Here is a 26,848-nt window from a genome sequence, read left to right on the forward strand (position 1 = left end):
AGCCCATGGAGAACAGGGGTGCAGAGATCCACCCTCCAGGAGGACCCCACTCTGGAGCAGGTAGATACCTGAAGAAGTCTGTGATTCTGTGGGAAGCCTTCTCTGGAGCAAGCTCCTGGCAGGACTTGTGACCCCACTGGAGCAGTTAATGAAGAATTTTAGCATGTGCAAAGGACTCATCTTGAAGGAGTTTGTGGAGCACTGTATCCCATGGGAAGGACCCCATGCCAGAGCGTGGGAGTCTTCCCCTGAAGAGCAACCGAGAAATGTGATGAACTGATTGCAGCCCGCATTCCCCTTCCCCCTGTGCTACTGGGAGAAGGAAGTAGAGAATTTGGGACTAAAGCTGAGGCTGGAAAGAAGGAAGGAGTGTGGGGAAGGTGATTTTTAAAATATGCTTTTATTTCTTGTGATCCTACTCTGATTTGATTGGTGATAAATTAAAATATTTTTCCCCTAGTAGAGTCTGTTTTGACTGTGATGGCAGCTGGTAGTGATGTCCTGACCTCGTCTCAACCCATGAACCCTTAGTTGTATTTTCTTTCTTCCTCCCAGCTGCAGTGGGGAGTGATAGAGCAGCTTTGGTGGGCACCTGGTCTCTAGCTGGGGTATCCCACCACAGAAGTATGAGGCTTTTAAGTAGAAGTAGGGAATTAATCTGGAATCTTACAATAACAAGCATGCTGAAATAAAAATCAGCTCCCTGTTGAGATGCCTACCTGGGACATTGGGAAATACTGATGTTTTTTTCTATGTGAGAAAGTGATTTACAACATCCAGGAAGAACTTTGTATGATATCTGCTGGCGTACTTCCTATTTTTTCTTAATGCTATTTATTGTTCTGAAGGTGAAAGCAGAGAAATACACAGGAATCTTCTACAGCAGGAATATGCAGAGACAGGGGTTGTATAGTGCAGGATTGCTACCCATTGTGCGTCTTTGCAAAGCCTTCTTGATGGGGCTTTTCCCTTCATTTGTTGCTCAACTCTGCAGCTACTTGGTCCTTAGTTGCTTGGTGGAGTGAATGAAACCGTATGGTAGGACTAGGAAGGAATTATATACTTTATAAAAGTAATAGAAATAATTGTCTACATATAACAAGTGGTAAGAGTCATCACAGTTCAAAGAAAGTGAGCTGGATTACTTGCTAGAATATCTTTATTTTCTAGTCTTTTTGCAGGTTTGAAGCAGCTGGGTGTGGAAGTTCTGCATGGTTTTAATTTTTGCTTGGGATCATACTGATCTGGAAATGTGAGTATTTCTCAAACGTACCAAATTTTGGATATACTTGAAACAGCAAATGTTTGTTTTCCCCTTTGGGTATGCATGTGCTAAAGTTCTTTTTTCTTCCCTCAAAAAACTGTTTAAAATCTTAAGGGTTTGTTTTAGCCCCACTGAATACAACTGTAATTCTTTCAAAGTTTTACTAGGTCAGGTCCTAAATTCCTCTAGAATTTCTACTATTTCCATTCCTTCAGCCATCACACCCTCCTTTGAGTTAATTGCCAATATTTTCAGTGAAAACAAGGCTAGGTAAAAAGAACACTATAATTTAAAGAACATAGAATTGGAAAACCTAAAAATAATTTTTATCAATTTATCTTATTTGATTCTTCTTGATTTGCTGTCAGTGAGTTTGTATATTGTGAAAATACTAACATATAATCAAGTGTTTTAAGGAGCAGTCTACTTCATGATACCTTTATATATAAAGTACTAAATTAAATTGAATAAACACCCATTCATTCTACAGTGTAAAACAATGACATTAGGTTTTGAAGCTTGAAGAGATAGTTTAATCAGCTTTTCCTGTGGCTGTAGATTTTTTTTTTTTTAAAGATTGAATTTTTCCAGAAATGATGGAAAAAGAGAGAAGACAGTTAAAAAATTGCAAAGGGCTAGACTTTCAAATGAAGTTTTGATGCAGGTGTCCACTACATTATTATCTTCTCCAGCTTTTGACATTACTTACACTAAAACAAATAATAGCATTAAGTATAATTTGTGGGAAAAAAGACAATGAATTACATTAATGGGCTTGCTGCTGGAATCCAAACCTGTTTGGAGGATAAAAAGAAGAGAGAAAAATATGATTTCTATTTCTGATGCTGGTCTTTATTTGTGGGAGGCAAAGCTCACAGACTTTTCTTTCCTTTATGCAGTAAGCTTATTTTAAATCCCCTCCTGTATTTCTTACTGCGTCTTTCTTTTTTATATGGCAAATGTTGCAGTTAATGTTGCAAATAACATCTTAGCTAAGCCAACTGTACCCTCCCTTTTTAGAAGTGGAGAACTAAAATAAAAAGATGAAAAGAAAATAAATGTAATGGGAAAAGAAAGAAGTGGGAGAGGAGCTCTTAGCAGAAATGTGTCTCACATATGAGGACCTAGTTGAATCTGGTAGCACGGACAGTGTTTAGGTCCTCAGCTGTCTTGTTTTTCTGAGGACTTTGAGACCACAGCAGTAACTGATGAGAAGTTTTGTGTACCTCTTGTCAAATAGGCAGGATCCAAAAGTAATCTTTTAATTGCATTCGGAGTTCTTACTTGGATTGATTCCATTTTTACGTTGCTGTTATGATTCTTTTTATCAACACTCATTGTTAGAGATTGTTGTACTTTTCTCTTAAACTGATTTCTATAGTGGTTTCATTGCTGAATGATACATAATTTTATGTAATTATCTATAATTTATATAATTTCTAGTTATTTCATTATGTGCCCTAATGATTGTTTCTCTTATCACTGGCACAATTGAACTCTAAATTCCTTAGTGCAAACAAAATATTCTCCCAAACTATTGCATGAGGTAGTAATTTCTACTAATTTTTTTTTTCTCTTTCCCTGTTTGGTAACATAGATACTTATACATGTGCACAGTCAAAATTTGGACTTTGAGATTTCCTGTAGGAGTCGGTTGAAACATTTCTTATGCAGACTCCTATTATTGTATGCAAGGTTAATTTCAACTGTACCATTTGAGTGTCAGATTTTATCCTGTTGATTAGCTGTTGTTTTTCTTGGGTCCATCCAAGGAGGGAAAGTTCTGTAGAATCTCAAGATGCTTGATAAGAGAGAAATAACAGCACAGGCTTTTCACAGACAGGATTAAATCATGATTTCCAGGGAGACTTCAAATTCATTTGTTGCAGCCAGAAATCTGAGCTGCCAAGTGTGGTTACTTCCCTAAGTTGCCCATCCTATATTATTTCTCTATCAGTCATGGATCAGTCCAGTAGCTCAATTGCTGTGGTGAGCCTCCTTTTTCTTTAACCTATAATAACTAATTGCCGGCTTCTGGCACAGCATCCTCTTGGAGTGGGAATAAATCCAACAAAGTATGAAGTTCCGGAAGAAATTTGGTTTAAAAATACAAGTCTTCTGTGACTTCAGATGTTGGAGCAAGAATACAAAGTGTCTCTGCTGTAGACTGGAGGAACATGTGGGTTTCTGTGCTTTATTGAATCATACAAAAAATAAACAGTGAGCCAGCCTCATTTAAGAGGATAATTTGCTTTTAAAAATATGTATCATCTTACTTGGGTTATACTATGTATCAACTGCTTACTCTAGTCTTCAATGTATAGCATGGAACTTGGTATAAAGCCTTTATACAATTGATACAAAACCTTCTTTTCAAAATCTGCTGAAGAGATGATAAATTCTTTAATCCTCTCTGCACTTTTATATAATCTGCATATGTCATATATATAGCAAAGCTACAAATATGAAGTGTAATCTTAGCATGCATACTAATTCCTGTGAGTTTATTTTGTTTATATTGAATACCTCTAATAATAGGAATTTCAATCATGTTGGAGAATGATTGCACTTAAACTACTGGTCCACTGAATTTTTTTCTTACCTATCCCTAAAACGTCTTCCGGTGTGAAGATTGAAGTGGTTTGCTTTATCCGTAGTGTTGGCGGTGCTCTCTTGACTGTTGAGGCAACAATTTTTATGACAGATTTAAATTGTATCTGTGGCAAAATAATCAAAATATCAAACACCATCTTGAACTAGTAGTTACTGCCTTGACTGAGTTTTGAAGGAAAAATACAAAATAACATTTGAACAACAAAACAGACCATGCTAATGTGTACTTGAGGGACAACGGGTGTATATGCAGAGGCAGGTGAGATTTATTTCTGAAAATGAAGATGAGATGTGATGTTACTGTTTCTCTGAGGTCTCCAATATCCATTCAGGTTCTTCACATGCTTGGACATTCATCCTCTGCTAACTCAGAAGATGCTTTGCCATTAACTCTGCACAGCTCTCATTGCTGCAGCTGTAGACTTGAGCAAGAGGTCTTCTCAATGCCTTCTCAATGCCTTCTCAGTCTTCCATGTGTTTCTCCAGCTCCGTTTGGAGATCTCTGATTTTTAGTCCATCTGCCATGTAGGCTTTAGATTCATAGAGGGAAAGCAAACAAAACTATGCCTTTTAACCTTGCTTGCTGTTGTAAAAAGAAGGATAGCAAAGATGGTGGAAATGGGTCAGGTGGCCCAAGCAATACCTGCATTAGGCTTTTCTTTTCAAGGTAGTCCGGGCATTGCTTTCTGCTTGATTTCAGGGTTAGAAGTAAAATATCTGAAACTGTGCACTATGTGTACTTTATATTGCCATGTATTCATATATAGACTTAGTACAGCTAAGAATTACCCAGAATTGAACTATTTTATAATGGCTTTTTATCCTTGCACTAATATTTATGATTAAAAAAATGTGAAGAAAACTCATAATATGTGTAACTTAAACACATAATTTTCTTTCTTGATCCCTCTTAATAAAACCACATCTTTAATAATATATTTAACTTTGTAAAAAACTCCTGGCATAAATGTGGTTATATTGCTGATTATACCAAAATCTTTTGTTCCAACATAGAAGTAGAAAGAAATGGTGAGGGATACTGATGTACTTGTCACTTTTGGAGATTTTATCTATATATATGCAATCTTGCATCTATGTACATGTATGTATGTGTAAACCAAGCCTAAATTAATTGTATTTTTACAGCCTCACCCTTTCCAGGAAATGCTGTTATTTTAAATGGTTGCAAGTATAACAACCTCGTCAGTTGTGCCCACCAAGAAAAACAAATGAATAGGAACAATATGTGGAAAACATGAATGCAGAATCGGACTGAAATCCAAGTGGAAATAAATACAGATTCAGATTAATTACTTGATGAAACAAACTGACTTAGAATAGCCTCATAGAGTTTTTGACTACATAGGACTGGTAGTATTAGGTAGAGATAGAAATAAATAGTTAAATGTAAATTGCCCTAACATTTTATTTGCAAATCCCATTAATTCTGAAAGTGGAGGGAGCAAATATAAAAAGGTGGCGATGCAATATTGCATTACTTTTCACATTACTTAATGCATATTAATCATGATTTTCAGGGTTCCTTTTTCTTGCTGTGCAGTTCCTGTAGTATTGTGTAAATTTTGAAACTGCGAAGAATCTGCTGTATGTCCTTTTAGTCATTATTGTTGTAATGTCTTCATACTTGTCCCTTTGTATGCCAAACTTAATGATCTCTGGTTGAATTATGAGATGTTTATGCAATGATGCAATGTGAGAGAAGTGTTAACTTATACTTGGAAAGCTAGCTAATATATATAAACCTTTAGTCTGGTTATTTTCTCAGAATGCTGGTAAAGGTTAAAGCCATACGCCTCCTGACTTTCTTCTTAGGCAGTAACTAGCAGTCAGAAGAAGTGAAGGAAGAAACTCTTCCTTTCAGTGTAGTTCTTCAGCAAGAAGCCTTCATGCAGCAGAGAAGCTAGGGTTTTTGGAGAAAAGAAATCTCTCTCTATGAATTTGAATAGTGACAAAACTGCACTGAAGAGCAAATATTTTTTGATTCTGTAAGATTCCAAATTGTTCTAAATTGAAACTTTGCTCAGAGAATATTGATGGAAAAAATAAAATGATATATTTGTCTGGGCACTGGAAAAATTGCTATGGAAAGACTGCATGATTAAACTGCCCTTTGAGATACAGAAGGTCCTGCTTTTAGGCATCATGAAGGCAAGGTGGAAATACCACCTAACCCACTTAGATGCATAAATTTTCCACTGAAAACTTAAATTGGATGTGAAATTATTCTGTGCATACAGAGGAGATGTCATTTGAACCTTTGTGCACTTCTGTGCAGAAAAGGTGTTCTGGGAACTGCATGCCTTTGACATCTGTAATGCACTGACAGTCTTGAATTTGTTTGAAAATCAAGTAGAGGCTGTTGGTTCAGTAATGGCTGTACCACATTTCCACTGTATATGAAACCTGAGTTCCATTCCCTTCCTAGTCAGCAGACTTCAGTGGCCCTGTTGGTGGAAATGCTGCTGCACAGTAAAATCGCACTGCCCAGAAAAAAGCAAGAAATAAGTTGCAGGAGCTGTCCAATTGGTTAAGGCAGCATGTGGGTCAGTTGCTGTGTCACCAGTTTCCCATTGAGTTTTCCTCCTGTGCGCATCAAACAGTGCGTGTGCATGGGGGAGTCCATCACTTATCTCTGACCATGCCCTCATAGGGTATGGGTTGCTGCAGCCAGGTTTTATTCTACCACCTTTCTTCCTCCTTTGGTGAAGACAGAAATAATACTTTGTGAATTGTACTCTGGAGAACAGGGTCGGTCTTAACACTACTACCCCATTCGTTCAAGGGTCTGATGTTTAGTAGCACTGCTAGGACCTTACCTTTTGTGAACTGTCAGATGCAGAGAAATTTGCCTGAATCTTGATGCAAATCATGCAGAAATATTGTGTGTGCTCTATCCCTCATTTTAGGAGCTCAGAGCAGAAGCCTCTACATAAGTTATTTATTTTGCCTCTCTCTGAGGTAGGCCATTTTTACTTAGGGGATTGTTTCCATTCACTCTAACATCCATTTTGCTATCAAACTGGCATGTAAAATACCAAGATAAAAAGCATACAGTGCAAAGAATGGCCATAATGAGTCACACTAAACACAGTATCCTGTCTCAGTTCATATCTCATTAAATCTTGTGGCTTTAATTTAAACAATTTTGTGGAGTTAGGAGATAGTCAAAGGTTTGCTCCTGCCACCCTATACATCACCAGAGTTAAAAAGCCTGGGGTTGGTTGTGGAGCTCTGTCCCTTTTAACGAGGAAAGGGTAAAAAACTATGAGGATGCCTTGAAAAATGCAGTAACTTGTGCTGTTTCTCCACTAATACTCTCTCAGTCTGCACCTTTTACTGGAGCTGGATGCAACATTTGTGTATTTATTTAGTAACCCTGTATGAATTTCGGCTACATCAACTTCCATGTATTGAAAGTGGCTTGGTATAACTGAGAAGTGGGAAAGCAGTTCTATGTGTTTTCCAGGTTACATTTGGTAAAAGCACAAACTAATCACTAGGGATAATTTGAAAAAAGACAGAGGCCAAAAGTTTTGTTTAAAATATTAATTCCTGGGTTGGGTGGTGTTTCTGTAAGTTTCAAGCACACAATTGTTGCCTGTTGAATAACTACTCTGTTGATGAGATACAGCAGCTGGGTCTCTGGAGTTGTTGGTTTGGCATCTTGTTTGACTGTTAAGAGTGCAGTGCTGTAGTATTATTCCCTTTCTAGTAAATTGAGCATTGAAATACTCATTATCTGGTTGCTTAAGCTCTGGTTTTATCCTTTTAATTTTCATTTCTATTAATAGGTCCATTTTGGCCTACTAAACATTTATTTTGGTTTATACTTAAAATGAATTTCTCAAGTACAGGCTTTGTTGAAAATGAAATAGATGATTCTCACAAATGGAAAAGATGATCTGTCAAGGGGTTATAGTCAAGGTTGTGCGAATCAGATAAGCTTATTTTGACAATTATTTTACTGATTCTTTTTAAGTAGTGTAATGTGGTGGTGCACAGTGTAAGTTGGACCACGGTTTTCACCAGAAGAAATGTTGCTGTAATGTGATGTTTTTCAGCATTAAAGACATGCACTGAAGGCTGCTGTAGCATTCCTGATGCCTCTCTGTACCCCAGGGCAGCCAGCCAATGCTGCTTTCACATGTACCTCTCCCACACTGAAGTATTAATGTTTCTGTGGAGCAGCTCCTTGCCCGGAGGCACAGAGCTTCCTTGCAGGCCCCTGCTTTCTCCTTCCCCTTCTGAGAATCTGCCTCTTTCTTGTAGCTTCTATCATTCCAGCAGATCTGGGAGGCTCATCTCTGCAGGTACCAGTGGGTAAGTGCTTGCTGAAGGATGAGCAGAGATGAAAGGGCATGGTGCAGTTTAAGGAAGGCATTTGTGGTTTCTGCAGGGTTGGTGAAAGGAGAGCAGTGCCAGCGAGGAGGATCCCAGTGTCCGCACCTGACCTGAAGTATCTGTGATCATGACACAGAGCACATTCATTCAAGGCAGTGTGTTGTTAAAATATTTTTTTAAAATTTAGTGTGCTGTTTTAATTTCATGAAACAGATAGACCATTTATGGTGGCTGGCCCTGTATTCACTTTTTAGTGAAGACTGATAGCAGTGATTCACTAAGTTGTTTGTTTTCTATTTTCCTTTTAAATAAATTCGGGGGTGTTACATAAATAGCCATTTAGACAATCACAGAAATGACAAACAGCAAAGCTTAATGTTCTATTTTGTAATTAGTTAATGTGCTGTTTTGTTCAATCTTCTTTTTCAAAACTATTCCATATAATTTGTTTATTTCTTTGGGGCTGTTGGTGGGAGGATTTTATAGTGTTTTAGGGTCAGCCTTGTGCTGTTTTATTTGTATATCAGCTCTCTGTACTGTAGTCTATCTGGGGTTTTTTTCAATTATTGGCTGACATTTCCTGATATTCTAAAAGCATGCATTTGTCCTTTAGTCACCTGCTGTTCAAATTGCCACATAGATTTAATTTCACATATTATTCTTTGATATTGCTCAATTTGGTCTCATGAGAGACATGTTTTACCCTACAGTAAAAACTTACCATCAAAAAGGCTGGAAGAGATTTTAGAATGATCAAATCACCAACAAACCAAATAATCCATGTAAATTGTCTATCTCTACTATGGTAATTTTTTTTTTTTTTTTCATGTATCACAAGCCTAATACTTATACAGTTTCGTAGTTAAAAATAGATCCCTTTTCAAATACCTGGAATGAAAAACTGCCACTCAATCTGTTTGAATGAAGGTGATATCCCAGTGTTTGTGTAGCAGAACTGGAAAAGTGGATCTTATGTCCTATTCCCATATTCATATTACCTTGTGTCAGAATGGGTAAAAATCAGACCCACCTTGGGGTCTATGGGAGATAGACCCAGAATGATACGAAAATATGGCTCTACCTTGCAATTATCTGTAATCTGAAGGAGAGATTTAATAACAGAATAATTATGGTTCTGCTTTATTAACTTTGGGGAATTACGTTGGGTGGGAGTAGCATTTCCTGGAAGCTGACTGCTCTGCAGTGAAATGAATTCACCCTGAAAATTGCATTTTTCATTGAAGGATGAGATGAGAGAATACAAAAGGGATTCAGTATACTTTCTTTCAGAGTCTTGAAATTAATGGATCTCTAATACTGTACTCCAAAAACGTATCTTTTACCACTATAATACTATTTTTTTCAATAAACACAACAAATAAATCTTTCTTAATTAAAATAAATTAGTCAAATAATATTTTTTAACAGCAATATGAGACCAGAATTGCATATTTACTTGACAGGGGATTATATTTCATAAACCATGATAGCAAAGGAGACATAAACAGGAGAAAAAAACCCCATAAGTTGAACATGTATGTAATTTATGTAATCTTGGATGTTACCATACACTGTCTGCAGGGCTTGGCTCTACTGGGGAAGTTTTGGGGTTTGCTGAAACCCTGCCTGCTAGTGTCAGTCTCAGTCCTGGGGTAGGGGAGTGGGAATTGTCCCAGTCTCCCTGAAGTAGCCAGGTGTGTGGGTTGAGACTGAAGTAGCACCTCCCCACCAGTACCTGATACGTAAACACTTGCCATATTTTGGATCTTTTGGTAATGTCTGATGATAATGGCTACAGAGTGGGATAGCAGGATGGTGTTTGGACAAGTGTGACTAGGAATATAACCTACTTGTGAAAGTGCCTATCAGGAGAAGTGTATAAATGTATCTTGATGAAAACTGAGCTTGCACAAAAAGGCTGGTGAGTGTTGTTGAGTTTAGAAGCTCAGTTTTGGGCTTACATGCCTGACTGACACTTTTTAAGTCAATGGTTCATTGCAGGGTGGCCACATCTGGTCTTACAAATTTGATTCAGAAATGTTCCTCAGACACAGTTTTTAAACTGCAGAAGCTTTTTTTTTTTTTTTTTTTTGGTAATATAATAACACTGTGTTTTCTTTTCATTTTTCCCCATCTAGTTTTGTATCAAGACCTTGAGAATAAAATACACATGGCACAGATTGTAACATTTTTTCAGATGCTGTTAGTTCTGCTACTTCATGATTATATCTCAGCTGAAGATGGCGAAACAAGAGCAAGTAGGTCTTAATATTTGCATTTTAAATAAGTGCAACTTCAAAGCATGCCTCGAATTTTTAGTATCCATTTTGGTGTTCACATATACACTTCTGTTGATGGTGATTTTATTCCAATATAATTTTCCTGGTGAAAATCTGAAAATGTATGAAAAATAGCTTAAATATCTTATTTCTTCATTAGAACGAGAATGTCTTTATTTGTGTCTTGAAAATGGCCAAGGGGGGCAGATGGAACTGTAAAGCTCCAGTTTTGATTTAAAATTGAATCTTGAATATTTTTATTTTCATGGCTTCAGAAATCATGTTCTGAATTGCTTATTTTTGTGTGAGAAAATAAATAAGAAATAATGAAGGTTTTGTGAGAGGGAGCTAACTCTAGTTCTGGGACATACGTTCTTCCACATTCTTCAAAATTAGCATCTCAAACCCCACCAAACCATTTTTATACTCCAAATCTGGTTTATAGAAAACATTAAAGCAAAGTAGCTTTCTTAAAGAAAAAGTGACTGAACAAAAAAAGTGTAGAAGACTTGCCTATAGCCACAATGATACTTCCCAGGGTAGGTATTTTTCCTCTAGTATTGCTCTCAGTCCAGCAATTTTCAGTATTTCACAACAAACCCCATAAAATTCCTTTTGGTCTTTAGAAAGACTTTTTATCATTTGTCTATCTGCTCCAGGAGAACCCATCAAAATGAATACTCTGCTTTTAGTGGAGTCTAATGATAAGAAGTCCTCCTAGCTGAAGCTACTCTGTGATTCATAACCCTGGACCACTGAGCGATGCACTCAATGTGCCCTTTGCTCCTTCTGCCAGTGTCTTTTCTCTTCACCACCACCTGCATTGCAGAAGCATTTCTCCAGCAGATTGTGCTCACTTGCTTTCAGGGAAGGTGAAATGTTTTCTTAGTGTCTGTAGACCGATTTCAGGGTAAGGCTAAGCTCTGATTCCTGTGGTAGAGCTGCAGACTTTCAGAAAACAAAAGGACAGTAAGCCTCATGACCTCATGTGCCGTGAGATCAAAATAATCCCTCCTGCTTTTTGGCCATCTCCTTGGCACCTCATGTGTCAGTTATCAAAACTTCTTTCACAGTCAATGGAAGGCAATTCCCTCCTTTGGAAAGTTATTCCCTCCATCTGAAAAGGGGCATGTTGCATGTATAGGACTTCTCTATGGAAATGCTTGTGTCTGTCCACGGCCTGTAGTTGGCAATTTAGTAAAAAGTCCATTTATGACTACAGCCAGGAGAGCTGAATCCATGCCTATGTCATGCAGTTACACTGTAGATAGTAAAAGCTTACAAGATTCTATATTCTGGAGGTTAGGCTCATTCACTGAATACTTTTCTTCTGTAAAAATCAGAATATACTACCAGCAACCTTCAGTTGAGACTCAGGATTTTATAAAACTAGTTCTGTAAATGCCATGTAGTAGTGTCCAAAGTCAATTAAAATGTATTTGTAAAAGGATTGTGGAGTATTCAGGCTATAGCCTTCCGCCGCAGTGTGCTCGGTTTGCTAACAAAAAGGAGATTTTATCATCTCTGCAGATGGGGTATGAAAAGACCCAATATACATTCTTCTTTGTTTATTGAATGGAATGCAATTGCCAGCTAAAGAACTGAATTCCAGAATTTTTCCTAGTTGTTTTTGGTGCTAATGTAGAAACCAGAAATTAGTGTGGCTTTCAGATACCAAATTGGATCTGTGTAGCTTACGCAAACCATCTTACACAAGTTTGTCCTGATGAACTCTGGTAAATTTTTTTGAGCTGGAGTGTATTTGTCAATATAGATCCTAATATAATCACTAATTGATAGGAAAAACATTTACTGTGGAGGAAGAAAGTGAAAGTGATCATTAAAATTTTTGTTTGAATTAATTTTTTTTTTTTTTTTTTTTTTTTTAGGTTGCAGAACTGCTCCAGCAGATTTAGTTTTTATCTTGGATGGCTCTTACAGTGTTGGCCCAGAAAACTTTGAAATAATCAAAAGTTGGCTTGTCAATATTACAAGAAATTTTGACATAGGGCCAAAGTTTATTCAAGTTGGAGTTGTCCAGTACAGTGATTACCCTGTACTTGAAATTCCCCTCGGAACTCATGAATCCACTGAGAACCTCATCAGGGAAATGGAGTCCATACACTATCTGGGAGGAAATACAAGAACAGGAAGAGCTATTCAGTTTGCCTTTGACCATCTTTTTGCAAAATCTTCACGATTTTTAACAAAAATAGCAGTTGTTCTCACTGATGGAAAGTCCCAAGATGAAGTCAAAGATGTAGCAACAGAAGCAAGGAAAAATAAGATCACTTTGTTTGCAATTGGTGTTGGCTCTGAAATTGAAGAGGATGAACTTAAAGCTATTGCCAATAAACCTTCATCAACTTATGTATTTTATGTTGAAGACTATATTGCAATATCAAGAATTAAAGAAGTTATAAAACAGAAACTCTGTGAAGGTAAGGGATTATAAAAGAAATATTTTTGGTTTGCATAATGTAGTTCTGTACACATACTTTTTAATTTCACAAGCAGAATACATGATTAATGTAACCTAAGGGACCTGATACTCTTTACTATGATCTTCTTTCTTTTTGATCTTCTTTGTGGAAATTCCTCCCAAAATGTTATTTTCTCTTTCAAACAAAGAGTTATATTTGGGAAAGATACAGTGTTTTAACACAGTATGGGTTTAATTTCAATATGTATTCTCTTGCCCTAAGCCCAATTTTTTTTTTAATTGATAAAGTTTAAAAACACTAAAATATTTCAGCAATTCTCATAGTGCTGAGAATATAGAGTTTACTTTATTGATTTCTTAGTTGCAACTGATACTCATGCACAATCCAGCATTTCTTCTAGAGAGGTGAGAGGACAGCCTGCCATTACAACAGGAATTCTTCTGAATACATACTTTTAGTATTGAAAAACTCAGAAGAAAAAAGTCTCCTTGCAAAAATCATAGAATCATAGAGTGGGTTGGATTGTAGGGGACCTTCAAGATCATCTAGTTCCAGCCCCCCTGCCATGGGCAGGGACATCTTCCACTAGATCATGTTGCTTAGAGCCCCATCCAACCTGGCCTTGAACACTTCGAGGGATGGGGTATCCACAACTTCTCTGGGCAACCTGTTCCAGTGCATCACTGCCCTGACGGTAAAGACTTTTTTCCTAATAATCTAATCCAAACCTACCCTCCTTCAGTTTAAAGCCATTCCCTCTTGTCCTGTCACTATACACCCTTGTGAAAAGTTCCTCTCCAGCTCTCTTGTAAGGCTCCTTTAGGTACTGGAAGGCTTCCCGAAGATCTTCCCACACCCTTCTCTTCTCCAGGCTGAACAACCCCAACTTTCTCAGCCTTTGTCCACAGGAGAGAGGCTCCAGCCTTCTAATTAGCTTTGTGGTTTCCTCTGGACTTGCTCCAGCAGGTCCACATCCTTCTTATGTTGTGGCCCCAGAGCTGGACACAGCACTCCAGGTAGGGACTCATGAGAGTGGAGTAGATGTCTGTAGTTGTAGCAAGCAGTTATGATGTTTCTTAGAAGAATTTCATACAAGAGTTAGCCAAGACCAACATTGTGAAGTGACTCTTTGACTTTAGAATGCTAACAGCATTACTGCATTGAGTTTTCTGAATTTTTATAAAACAATGGCTTTTATGTATAACAAAGATAGCAAATTGCCTCTAAAATATATCACTCAGATTCTAGTATGTCAGTGGTATTATTTTGTACATGCTTTATTATTAAGAACTGATGCAAGTCATATTTCAGTTGTACCATATTTCTGTACCTAGTAAAAGCGAAAAGCAGATTTTGTTTGCTCTCCCTTTGAATATCAATTTCATTGAAAAAATATGGTGATACTTTTGTTGAGGGTATTAGTGTTTATTTCTTGCTACATTAAATGAAAATCATAGTAATTCGATGTGGCTGATATAGTAAGGTGGTCAGTCCAAAAATTAAATCAGTTAAATGGAGATAAATTCATTAATAGAAATTCATGCAGAGAGAAATTCCCCTAAATAAACACTAAATAAACACAGTATTTTCTTTAACAAAAGTTTTAGAAGAAGGGCCATTGTATTTCATGAGGATGGATTTTCAGTTTTCAGCATTGAGTTAACTAATTTCCTTTAAATTTAATCTGTGGTATTTCACATAATTTACAGTAGTAATCTGAATATTGACCATTTGTACAAAGTGTACTTACTCTTTCACTTGAAGTGACCCTTTGCTTTGTGTCTCTTACATCATGCACTTCCCATGCTTCAGCATTTAGATGCTTCTTTCACAGAGCAGTGAAAGCCACTTGGCAGCTTCATTTCTAACCACGTCTTTAGCAAGTGAACTCCAAGACTGATAAACTGGATTTTTTATTGCTAAGTTGTGCATTATTTTATTGATTGATTGATTGATTGATTGATTTACTGGTTCTCATATTGTTAAGATTCACTTTGACTGAAGGAGAGGAAGCTCCATGAGGGCCAAGCAGCAATGATTTGGCTGTGATCACATGAAACTTCCTGAAAATTTTGCAATTCTCTCTTCATGGTCTTTGTGTAAATGTCTAAAAAAATGCTAGCTTTTATTCTATGGAGTTTTAAAATCCATTCTCAAGTGAACATCAATAAAAGGCCATAGGGGCAGTATCTCCTTTCTGGACAACGGAAGCCGAGCTTTGGTGGTTCCTGGAGCAAGTATTGCTCTTAGGAACAGGCTTGTAGGTGGTGGGCTCTAGTGTCCCTTTTGGGAACTCTAGTGTTTTAGAGTACATCAGGGAAGAAAAGTCTTCCTGAACCTGTCATCCAGAACTGAACCGAATATTTAAGGAATATTTAATATTTATTCTTTTTTTCTGGAAGTTGAATGTTCCTGTCAATATGCTATAGCAAAAAATAATAATTAAAAAAAAAATAGTTTCAGGAATGCATTTAGGAAGAAGACCCAACGCAGACCTCAGAATTTTGTCTGGAGGATGCAGAGAAAAGTTGCTTTGTCCCAGATACTGGGATTTAACATAATGAAGTTTTTTCATGCTTTAGGAAAGAAAATAAGCATCTGAAAACTATGTAGAAGCACTAAAAGGCAACAAGACTTCAGAAAAGGCTAGAGAGTTGAAGTGACTGGTACTCTGGACTTGAAATACAACCCCACTTACAATGGAAGACAGCTCTTAATTTTGCCACTGATTTCTGCATGCTGTATAATGGCTCAGTTATCGAAATAGTCCTGCCAGAAAATTATCCAGAAGACCCAGAAAGGATCTACCTGAATGGGAATTTTTCATGTAATTCACCAATTACATTGGTGCCATTGGAAAGAAAAAATAGTTTCTTAATGTGTAACTTTACTCGTGCTTAATTTGGTTGGTTGGTATTGGTTTGGAACAGTTATTCTGGCCCTGATCCATCATAATGGCCGTCTTACATAAAGTATTTATATTTCTGCCTTTAGTTTTTGATTTTATACCAAATTTGTAATATTGTAACAAATATAGGAGACCCTGTATTTTTCGGTGTATATGTATGTGATTATCTGTAGTCTTTGTTTATTGTAATATGTCCATTATCCAGCTTTGCTATTAATGGGTTTAGAAAATACTTCCATAACAATAATGCACATTTGAAGAAACCTGAAAAAAGTGCTATTAGTTTTACTTAATAGCATAAGTATGTTGACTTAAATCTGTATTTGAGAAGGAGAAGGAATGTTTTGTTGGACTTTTTTTAGTATTCAGGAGGTAGATATATCTTAATTTCCAAAGTGTGGGCAGAGTTCTTACAATTTTTTTCTTGTAAAACAGACAGATAATTTATTTTTAATTTGGAAGTCAGGTGTCATTTTGCTGAGGTGGGGAGGAAAAGAAAACTAAGGGGAGTTTATGTGGCTTCTTGCTGCTGCCCGTAGTACCTGTGACCGCTTAGGATGGATTGTCCTTTCCCATGACAGACAGGTTGTCCAGAAAAGTAGTGGAATTTTCTTAGAGCATATTTATCCTGCCTCCCCCACCAGAATGGGGTAGCTTCTGGCTGCCCTGGGGTTGGTTAGAAAGGGAAGTCATGCAGTATTGCTCATATTATGAAAAGAAGCCAGTCTAGACCTTTGAGCTGATAATTATCCTGGCAGAAAGACAGGAGTTTTCCAGCTCATGGCTGGTCTAGATGGAGATAAGAGAACTTTCCACCCCTTCTTTGGAATGTATTCCTAACACTTCCCTGTCTATGAACTGATGCTTTTCTGAAGAAATAGTGGGAAATGAATAATGATATTTATTGTTAACAGTTTAGCATAATTTTAATAAAACAAGGAACTTTATTTTCATTGATTTGTTACCCTAATGTTTGTTTTAGTATTAAGTTTCACTGTCCTATCTCTTTGTCTTTTTTTTTTCGTTTGTTTGAGACAGCTTAGGTCCACTGTTTTTGTGTAAAGATATTTAACCAAGATAACATGCAGATAACTTATGCTTCCACAGAAAATATATTACATACTGTTTTTCCAGTGAGAATAACTTCAAGCAGGTTTCAGTGTAACAGACAAAACTGCTCAGAGTCTATTTTGAGTTAAATAAAACGAGAATAAAACTTTGTCCATTTTCAAACTGATTTTATAGTTGGGAGGGATTCTGAATTCCAATTGTTAGTGCATTTTGGAAATTAAAATCTGTAATTTTATATAATTTTGGAACCATGCAATTTTAGAAATAAAACTCAATATATTTATTAGCTAGATATTGTAATACACTTTAACTACAACTAGTGATAATTCAAAATAGTATGTGAATGTAATTGCAGTAAAATATGATATCTTAGTATTCTTCTTGCTTCAACTCCCTGGGGATCCTGCATACCACTTCTTTCATGTTGTGCTTAACTGACAGTTCTCAGTTCTCTTTTTGTTTCTTGAAAGGCAGATTTAAAAAAAAAAAAAATTAGATGGGTGGGAGGTTACTTTTCTTGGAAGTTTTAAGTCATATTTTGGACTGTCCTTACATTTATTACTTTGCAGAATCTGTTTGTCCGACAAGAATTCCAGTGGCAGCTCGAGATGAAAAAGGATTTGACATTCTTGTAGGATTAGGTGTGAAAAAAAAAGTTAAAAAGAGAATTCAAATATCAACCACTAATGCAAAAGCTTATGAAGTAACCTCACGTGTTGACCTTTCAGAATTAACAAGGTATTGAATTTTATAAATATGCTTCTCTATTAAATAAGATTTTTCTTTTGTTTCTTTAAGTAAGAAGGACTTATTTGAAGATTTATATGAATGTTCAAATACTGTCTTGTTTTTTCCACCCTTCCCTCTTATTTAGGAATGTGTTTCCAGAAGGTCTCCCTCCATCGTATGTGTTTGTTTCCACTCAAAGATTTAAAGTCAAAAAGACATGGGATTTGTGGAGAATCCTGAGTCTAGATAAGAGACCACAGATAGCAGTCACTGTTAATGGAGAAGAGAAAACATTATCATTCACTACAACAAGTTTAATAAATGGCACGCAAGTTATTACATTTGCTGCACCTCATGTAAAGGTAAGGAGTATGTCACTATCCTGCTAGAATACTTCTTTAAGTACACATTATTCCACTATTCCCCTCTTTGAGCAACCCAAATTTATTGTTTTCTAGTGCAATCAGAAGGTTGTCTCTCAATCTTTCTTCAGTAATTTCCAGTTAAGTATTCCACTCTTGTAAGAAAGATTGCCTTAGCTGCAGATGAGACAGTTGCATGGAGGTTGCATGACCCTGTTCTTGCATTTGTAGCAGGAATATGTGCAGCCCAGAGATTGCCCTTCCTGCCACAGGGAGTATGAGTTAAGTGAACAGAGAGGGCTGTTTCAGCAAAGACTGGGAGAGATTTACTGCTGGAGCACTTCATGGCCATGGGTTCAACTTTTCTGGGAAGCGGAGGCCTGCATTCAAATCCCTGCTCCAAATCAGGATGAAGGAATTTTAGATATAAATCCTCATTGAAGGAAGGACTCCTATCCAAGGAATAGGTCTTAACTACTAAGCTTTTTCTAGGGAGAGGTATTTTATTTTTCTGTTACTGAATTTTTTACTTTTTCTTTCCAAATTTCCTCTACCTTTTAATAATTATTAGTGGCAAAATAATTTTTATTTTTTTTTAAGAAGCTGTATTAAACTTGATTTACTGGAAACTGTTAGAAAATTCAGTTTCAAGTCAGTAATCAATCTGTATTTATCTATTTCTTGGAGCTGCACAGACTAATCAGTCTTATTCATGCAGTCCCAGGTATCCATGAACTTCACCAGGAAAACACAGTTCTTGTTTTTGGTTTTTTTTGTGTTTGTTTGTTTGTTTGTTTTGTTCCATGCTTGCCTTGTGTCCTGGTTTAGGGCATTATATCGAACATAAACAGAACAGATAATTGGGGATCATAAAGTCACCCTGGGGCACCTTGCTATTATGGAGAACAATAATTTTATGGCTTTTTTAGACCTGTGTGTCTCTAAACACAGTATAAATGTCAATATACTCTTAATGAACATTTTTCTTTAATAAGCCTTTATGATAATTTATCACTTACAAATTTATCACAAGTACCAATTTTTTTTTCACCATGATTGGTGATCTGAAGTGTTTGAGACATTAAACCAGTGCTGATAAAGAGACTTCTGGCTGCATATTTTTAATAAACACAGGTCTGAGCATGTTTAAGGTAATAGACTAAAAAAAAAACAACAACAAAAAACTATGTGAGTTATAAAATAATTCTGAAATAAGGATTAATTCTTACCAATTGTCATATTTTCAATTACAATATTATTTGGTAATGCTTTATTTGCCTATATAGTTTAGAATTATTTGTATGTAAAACCTGCAGCCTTGATCACCTCAATCATTGGCAGCAGTTTGATTGTTAAAGTGCAGTTTTATTGTTATTTAAATTGAAGGCATTTGTTGTAAACAGTGCTCTTTTCTTCGTTTTTCTTAGACGTTGTTTGATGAAGGCTGGCATCAAATTCGTCTCTTAGTAACAGAAGACTTTGTAACTTTGTATATAGATGGCCAAGAAATTGAAACAAAGCCATTACATCCTGTTTTAGGTATTTACATCAGTGGCCTAACCCAAATAGGAAAATATTCTGGAAAGGAGGAAACGGTACAGGTAGGCATATGCTAAAACTACAATAATTCAGTAATTCTCTTGTAGGTTAACACTACTTTGGTGGCTTCTGTTTTCTTGAGCTTACTCTTCTAACTTGGAGTAGACTTTAGTAAATTTAGTATACAAAGTTGTAATACTTAAGAGAGAATAAAAATGGTCAGGAGGACTTAGCACAAGTGACATTGATGCTTAACTGGTCTCACTTTTTCCAAGGACAAAAATGATGCAGAGTGGTTGCCTGAATTTGGGAAACTGTGTCTTAAAGTAGGGAATTTCCTCTGCTTGACATTTGCATATGATGAACTTCTATCAGTGTATGTATGGGTGATGCTGGTAAAAGAGGGAAAATTTTGGTCAAGTTTCTTTCTTCTTGCTTTGCAGTCATGATAGTTTATACTAGAAAAACTTGACAGTGGTTTAAGTTTGTTTTGGAATGTAGAAGCAAAGCAGAATGGCAAAAACTTTTGTTTACCTGATGCCAGTGTTTTTATTCAATGCTTTTTAAAGATTCATTTTGTATACTAAACACTAAGCATTAGGGATGCCTTCAGATGCTTCACCAGAATTTAATAATCCTACATCTAATATGAGCAGGGCTGTGTAGAAGCATCTTCCCAGGTCTATTAAGGTAAAAAGAAAGAGGTTGAGCTTGCCTGTGCTATTAATTTTTTTCCTCAATGATACTGGCAGCCAGTGTAGTTTGTGCTACATGTGTTTGGATTAATTCCCGTCGAACAGGATTGGTGATTTCTGTTATTTTTTAAAAATTCTTGGATTGGTTATTTTTATTTAAATAATTATGTTACAGCATGTTTAATTGGTTGCACATATTAATCATTGTGAGTAGCCTAAAAATATTTCTGTATATTTAATTGATTTTTAACTGTAGTGAATGCACAGACCTTTAAAAGTCTTTTATGATTTGAATTACAGTTTGATATACAAAAACTGCGAATCTACTGTGACCCAGAGCAAAATAATCGAGAAACAGTCTGTGAGATCCCAGGATTTGTGAGTATGATAGATGAACTTTTGAGGACTACTTGGCATTTTTTTACAAATCACTGTTTAAAGCTGACTTAATTAAGTTTTAAAAGAAATTATACTACATTGATTCAGCTACTGCAAACACATGCTTGCTACCTGTACAATAACAAGTCACACGCACCTTGTCTGTTTTCAGCCTTATTTTCTCACAAAGTTCTTTGCAATTGTTTTGGTTTAGGTATTTAATGTTGCAAATTTGATATATATGAGTATAGAAGAATCTTAAAATCCTCTTAAAATTTCAGATTTTAAGCATTATAGAATAATAAAACTTCTAGGTTTTTTTCAGTGTAAAATTCTTTTAATATGACTTTTGAACTTTTCTGATATACTCCTTGCTACTTGTCAGGTCATTTAATCTGTGAAATTTTGGTACATAACCAGCAAACCTGTATTTCTAAATCAGCCTTCTCCCATAGAAATATCTATGCTGAGGTCTGTCATAAATATCCCATTATCTGAAATGTTGCTACAATTTCGAGAGGTGGGTTAAGTACAAGGCAAATAAAACCAAGAGTTTATGATCCTTGTACACAGTTAGCAATTTTATGGGGTCCCTTTGGCCCTCTCTTGGTCATCTTACTGTCAATTATACACTGAAATGTAAAACATATACAGAGTTGGAAACCAGTCATGACTGGCAGAGCCGGATTTAAGCATTCCATTCCCATCTCAAAGCATAAGCAAGAGATTGATTTAAACATATAGATTCAAAATACCACCCTTTGTTTGGTGGCTAAAACAGACAAAGCTAAGGATTATCAGCTGCCAATGTCTTCCTATGTAGACCCACATTCCACCTGTTACGATTTGTTTTAGTATCATTTTGCTGGTTTGGCAATAGAACAATTGCATCTCCAGCATCCAGATTTTCTTTTTTGTCAGACTGGCCCGTAGTGTCAGCTAGTCTGTTTTTCTTCTTTTTCTTTGAGGCCAGTGTGTCTATTGTATCCTTGTCAGGGCTTTTTCAACTTTCAATCAAACAGCAAGTAGGTGAATGGATTATTAGCTGTTCTGAACTCTGATTCTTTGTATCAAGAACTAACAGGTGAAGGAGCACTTTTGATTATCTTTGAATCTTGAAGAAAATAAAGTATATGGCTATTTAACTGCACCACATATCTTTTTGCTCTTTACAAATTAAAAGTAGGATATGAAAAGTAATCAAATGAAAACATTTTGCATAAAGAAAGCAAACACTAAAAAGTCTTTCATATCTTATGTTCTCTGCAATTTATCAAGGAGCTGAAGCCAAAAGATTGCTTTTTGCCATTTAAGTTTCACTGTCTGTTTTTGAAAATTAAATCTGGACTTTGCCCATGAGATTCTGGACTCCTTCAGAAAATAAAAGTGTTGGATGATGTTCAAGGAGGAATATGTGGTTGGTGGTTGTATTCTGTCAGAGTGTGGTTGTGTCAGAGCTCCTGAAATAAGCAGAGGCTTTGTGTACTAATTACAGCCCAAATTAATCCCCTTTCCCAGAGATACCTAGCTGCATAGTAATTTCAAGCTCCTATGATCTGTGGAAAATGAAAATCTTCTCAAGGGGTTGCTTAAGCTGAAAATTGAAAACAGAGGAAGCTCTCTGTGTCCACAGAGTGTGCATGAAATCTGCAGTGAGCATGTGCATTAGAACACTCCTGCGGACAGTGCAGCTAATGGTGCCTACTAAACTATTAAGACAGACAGTTTCATGGTTGCTCTGCTGAAGTATTTGGGGTTGTATTGTTCTATGGTGTTGCAGATACTGGAACAAAAATCAATTGATAGCAGAGTCTAAGGCAGTCACAGGAAAGTGAGAAAAAGCCAGACTTGCCTCTGTGCTGCTCTGTGTTTTCCCAGATGCTGGATTCAGGCAGAGAGCAGAGATTTCAGAAATATTTTGGTATATTCTCTGACATGAATGAGCACGCAAAGGATATTTTTGATGAGAAGTTACTTCTGCTAAAAGGCTTGACCCAAATCTAAACATTTAGTGTGAAAGTACTGACATGGTTTAGTATTAATTCTGTCATTATTTTTTTAAAATTGCTACTGATAACTGCCATTGACAGACCCTTAATTAGCCAAATTAATTTCATATGAATTGATAGTAGATGCATATAAGTCTCAGAAAGTCTAAAACTTTGAATTATAATTTCTTGACAGTTGGAACTCAGAAGTTATGATTGGTTTTGATAGTTTCCAAACTAGTGCATTTTCTTTTTAAAAATATTATTGTACTCTTAAACTGTGTTTCTTCTTGTTTCAGAATGGAGAGGTAGGCTCAATCCTAAACTACTCAAACTCAGTTTAAGGTAGTATTTGACTTTTTATAAGCTTCTTAATATTCTAGGTAATATACACTTTGTTTTCAAAAGGGGACGAGGATTTGCTAAGCTTAGGAATGTTGGACTTTCCTTGCTTGAACTCTAGTCAGTAGACAAATAAAAAATAATTTTTCTGAAAAAACCATGTTCATTAGAATAAATGGTCTGACGTTTTCCCCCAGTTCAATTCATTCACTGCTGTTTGCAGGGGGATGCACGGTCAGGTACCTGTTACATGCATTGTGCTAATGGGAACTCCCTGAAGAAGAGCTTGTCTGGAGACTTAATATGACAACTTCCCTAACCTTACCTGTAACTCCCAACTTGCACCATTGCAAATGAAATATGGGTTTGTGTTTTGATCAATCATTTGATCCCGAGAAAGAATTCCATTCAAGAAACATCGTAAAAGGTGTCATTATTCTAGTATGTGTGTTTTTTTCACAGTAAAATGCTGTGGAGAGTTTTAGATAGTAAATATATATTTTTTTTTATTATTTTTTTTAGCTTGGATTCTTAAATTTTTGCTTTTCCATAGGTCTAAGAACTTGCTGGGTTAGGGTTGATGGGTGAAAAAAGAATTTACCAGCTCTAACTTCAGCATATGGATTTAGTACAGATGTACCTATAATAGATTTGATTTAGTAGCTCTCCACTTTCCTGCCTGAATAAAGCACTGAGGTTTCATGTGCAGCTTAATGGTGAGACATAAATATCACAAAAAAGAAAGAAATTCTAGAGCATTATGTGATCTTGCCAAGGTTTAGTATTTAGTGCTGCAGGGAGCATGGTTTGGAGGAGGTCACCTAATGGTCTCTTTGTAGGATGGGCACTCTTGGGACCAGGACTAGAGACATCTAGGAGTCAGTAGCAGCTGTGTCCTCCCTCCCCTCAAATAGCTTCATAGTTGTAACACATAGGAGGTAGGAGACTTGGGGTTTATCTTCTTTTCAGGCTTGCTACGCATGATAGCATGCCAATGGTTGGGATCATTATCTATACATATGTATTATGTATTACAGAATTTTACACATTTTTAAATTAAATTGGTATATTTGAGAATTGATCACACTTTAAATTATGAATATAGATTAGCTAAGAGAAGCATCCTTCATGTTGCAAGATTTAAAATTATCAAACTATAAAAGTATTTGTGAAAAAAACAAAGTTACAAGTATCAGCCCAATATCTTACATTTTTTAAATCTTTATTCTGTATAAAATGATTCCATGCATGAAAAGTAGTTGGAGGGCAATATTCAAATAGGCAGAAGTTCCAGCTGAACAAGAGAGTGAATGCCAAGACCTAAGTGAAAGGCAGCCTAAGGAAAGTCAGCCTCACATAGTGTTCCAGTATGTTTGTTGGCTGCCTTTGGCATATGTTCTGATGGCTGTTTTCATGCTTGGTAGTGCATGAATGGTCCCAGTGATGTAGGCTCAACACCTGCCCCCTGCATGTGCCCACCAGGAAAGCAAGGACCTCCAGGCCCCAAAGTAAGTCTCTTTCTTGTCTTGTTGAGTGTATGTGACCTGTGTTTCCCTGCTACTCTTCAGCAAATGATGTTGCTGTTAATTGTTTGAGGGTGAAATGATTTTCTAACAAGTCTTTTAATGGAGAGGGAGGTTTCTTCCTTCTTTGTAAAAGAATGAACTAGATGCTTACTGGGAGAGTTGCACATAAGGTGTTCTGATGACCTCCTTTCCGTGCTGATGAAAAACTAAAATGAGGACTAGACCTGAGTTGCAAAAGTCTTACACGGCAAACTCAAATCCCCAGTATGTGCTTTAGTACCCTTCTCAATAACTGTGCTAAGCAGTGTTTACAGAATTATTTATAAGTGCAGACAAGAAAACCCCAAATCATTTGTCTTTCATTAAGCAAATGAATAAAAACCTCTGCTGTCATCATAAAAGAGGTTATAGTATGCTGTAGCTACCTCAAATCAAAGGGCTTCTTGATACAGTGGAGAAGGTTTCTGAAATCTGCAACACAGAGGTCATCATTATTGTTTCATGTAATAGAATTTCTGTGGTCTTTCACCTTTTTTTATTCTCTTTTTAACACAGAGAAAAAAAAGAGGGAGAGAGAATGAAGTATTTATAATTTTAAAAGATTTGAAAACCATTTGCTGTAAAGTATGAAGGAATATGAAATTTCAGAACTCAGATGACCTATACCTATTGCTTTATGTGCAATTTTTCAATTACAATGCACTGTAATATTTGTTTGGGGGTAACTGAATAATACAGCTGACAATATGGTACCTAACACAAAAGGCTGCAGAAAGTCAACAGGAAGCCAATTTATGGTTGAATAGGTTATCTCAGTTATAATATTTATTAACTTTTGAATACTGGACTCTAGAACTATATGAATTTTAACTTAATTTTTGTGTTGGTGATACTAATGGAGTACAATAAATTGGATCAAAGCAATTTCAAAATACAAGTAATTGATGCTTTAAGCTTTTCAAGTTAAAAGCAAAAAAAAAAAATTAAGTTAAATAGTATATTTGAAAGCAAATTTATTTTTGCTCAAATTCCAAATCTGGACTTCTTAATTTGGACAACAATAATTTTGGGTAACTTATTACTAATTTAGCAAATGATAACTGTTATCTTTTTTTTTAAAAAAAAGACATTATTCTATAGTCTCTTCCACTTAGTTCAGCATCACACTTCCGTGGTTTATATGTGAAGCTATTTTTTTTCATAGTCACATTGAAAGCTAGTTTCCTGTTTCCCTGCTGATGTCCTCCCTTTTTATAACAATTCTGCGGTTGTAACTGACCCACAGGTCTGTTGATGATTCAGGCTGAAGAAATAAGTACCTGCTTAACACCCCTGCAGAAGTAAAAGTGGTTTAGAGATCAAATGGATTTTGCCAAGTTCACATCGAAGCTGTTAGTAAAGTAAACAGAGAAAGTCAATGCTCTGGAGGATATATTGAATAGGATAAGTTCCTCCTTTCTCACCATAAACATGAAGCCTTGGCAAGCAACTTTTCTTTAACATGATCGTAACAGTGGTTATCAAAATAATTGCAGAGGATTTTTAAGAAGAAAACTGAAAAATATCTTTTTTTAAAGCAATTGGTGTGTGGAGAGGAGTTAACTATATTGCAGGTTTTACTCCTGCCTCTTAACTGTTTAGTGCTTTTATCTTAAGAATTAGGCTCGCCTAAAGCAAGTGAGAGACTTCTTCACAAAAGAACTACTTCATCAATGGAGTTTTATTAATGATTGTTTCATCTATTTGATAAAAAGTGTTTCTATTTCTGTTCATTAAAGTGCTAAAAGACTAGAAAGCTTTTAAGTTGATGGGTCAACTTGTGCTGTAACCAAGTGTGGACTCACTTGTCCAAGCAGTCCACAAGAAGTTGGGGAGAATTTCCTTCCCCAAAATCAGCTCTTTTTCACTGTAGGTGTTGCTCCTCAATAGTAGGTCTCTGGACTTGTAAATAAGGTTCTGTGGAATGTGTTAGGGTTAAGGTTGCTTTGTGCTAATTTTAAAATACTCTCACAATTTTAAAATGCTTATATGTTTTGTGTGTTCACATCTTGCTTTTCCATAGGGTGACCCTGGGCAGCCTGGGAATCATGGTTATCCTGGTCTGCCTGGTCCAGATGGTAAGCCTGTGAGTACTAAAAACTTAGTCATATATTGTAAATGTAAAACTAACAGGAGAAAAAATATGGAACACTCATACCAGATTTTTGAAATTTAAATGATATTGTCTCCATTCTTTGAAACTCTGAATGTCATTTAAGCACAATCTGTATGTAACTGTCGTATGAATATGTAAATCATATTATTTTGTTTCAAGGTAAAATACTGTAAATATTAGAGTTGGGTACAGC

General features: G+C 36.1%; 1 protein-coding gene across 1 annotated transcript in view; it reads left to right on the forward strand.

Moving 5' to 3' along the window:
- Positions 1-1,236: 1,236 nt before the first annotated feature.
- Positions 1,237-26,848, forward strand: part of COL21A1 (collagen type XXI alpha 1 chain) — an 80,385-nt gene continuing 54,773 nt past the window's right edge. Inside the window, exons 1-10 of the mRNA XM_040058694.2 lie at positions 1,237-1,252; positions 10,378-10,497; positions 12,408-12,959; positions 17,511-17,679; positions 17,816-18,032; positions 19,460-19,633; positions 20,567-20,644; positions 22,932-22,940; positions 24,399-24,482; positions 26,563-26,625. Coding sequence (XP_039914628.1) covers positions 10,410-10,497; positions 12,408-12,959; positions 17,511-17,679; positions 17,816-18,032; positions 19,460-19,633; positions 20,567-20,644; positions 22,932-22,940; positions 24,399-24,482; positions 26,563-26,625 — 1,434 coding nt within the window. The 5' untranslated portion in view covers positions 1,237-1,252; positions 10,378-10,409. The remainder of the gene's footprint in view (positions 1,253-10,377; positions 10,498-12,407; positions 12,960-17,510; positions 17,680-17,815; positions 18,033-19,459; positions 19,634-20,566; positions 20,645-22,931; positions 22,941-24,398; positions 24,483-26,562; positions 26,626-26,848) is intronic.

Source organism: Hirundo rustica, chromosome 3 (genome assembly GCF_015227805.2).
Source record: "Hirundo rustica isolate bHirRus1 chromosome 3, bHirRus1.pri.v3, whole genome shotgun sequence".
Lineage (NCBI taxonomy): Eukaryota > Metazoa > Chordata > Aves > Passeriformes > Hirundinidae > Hirundo > Hirundo rustica.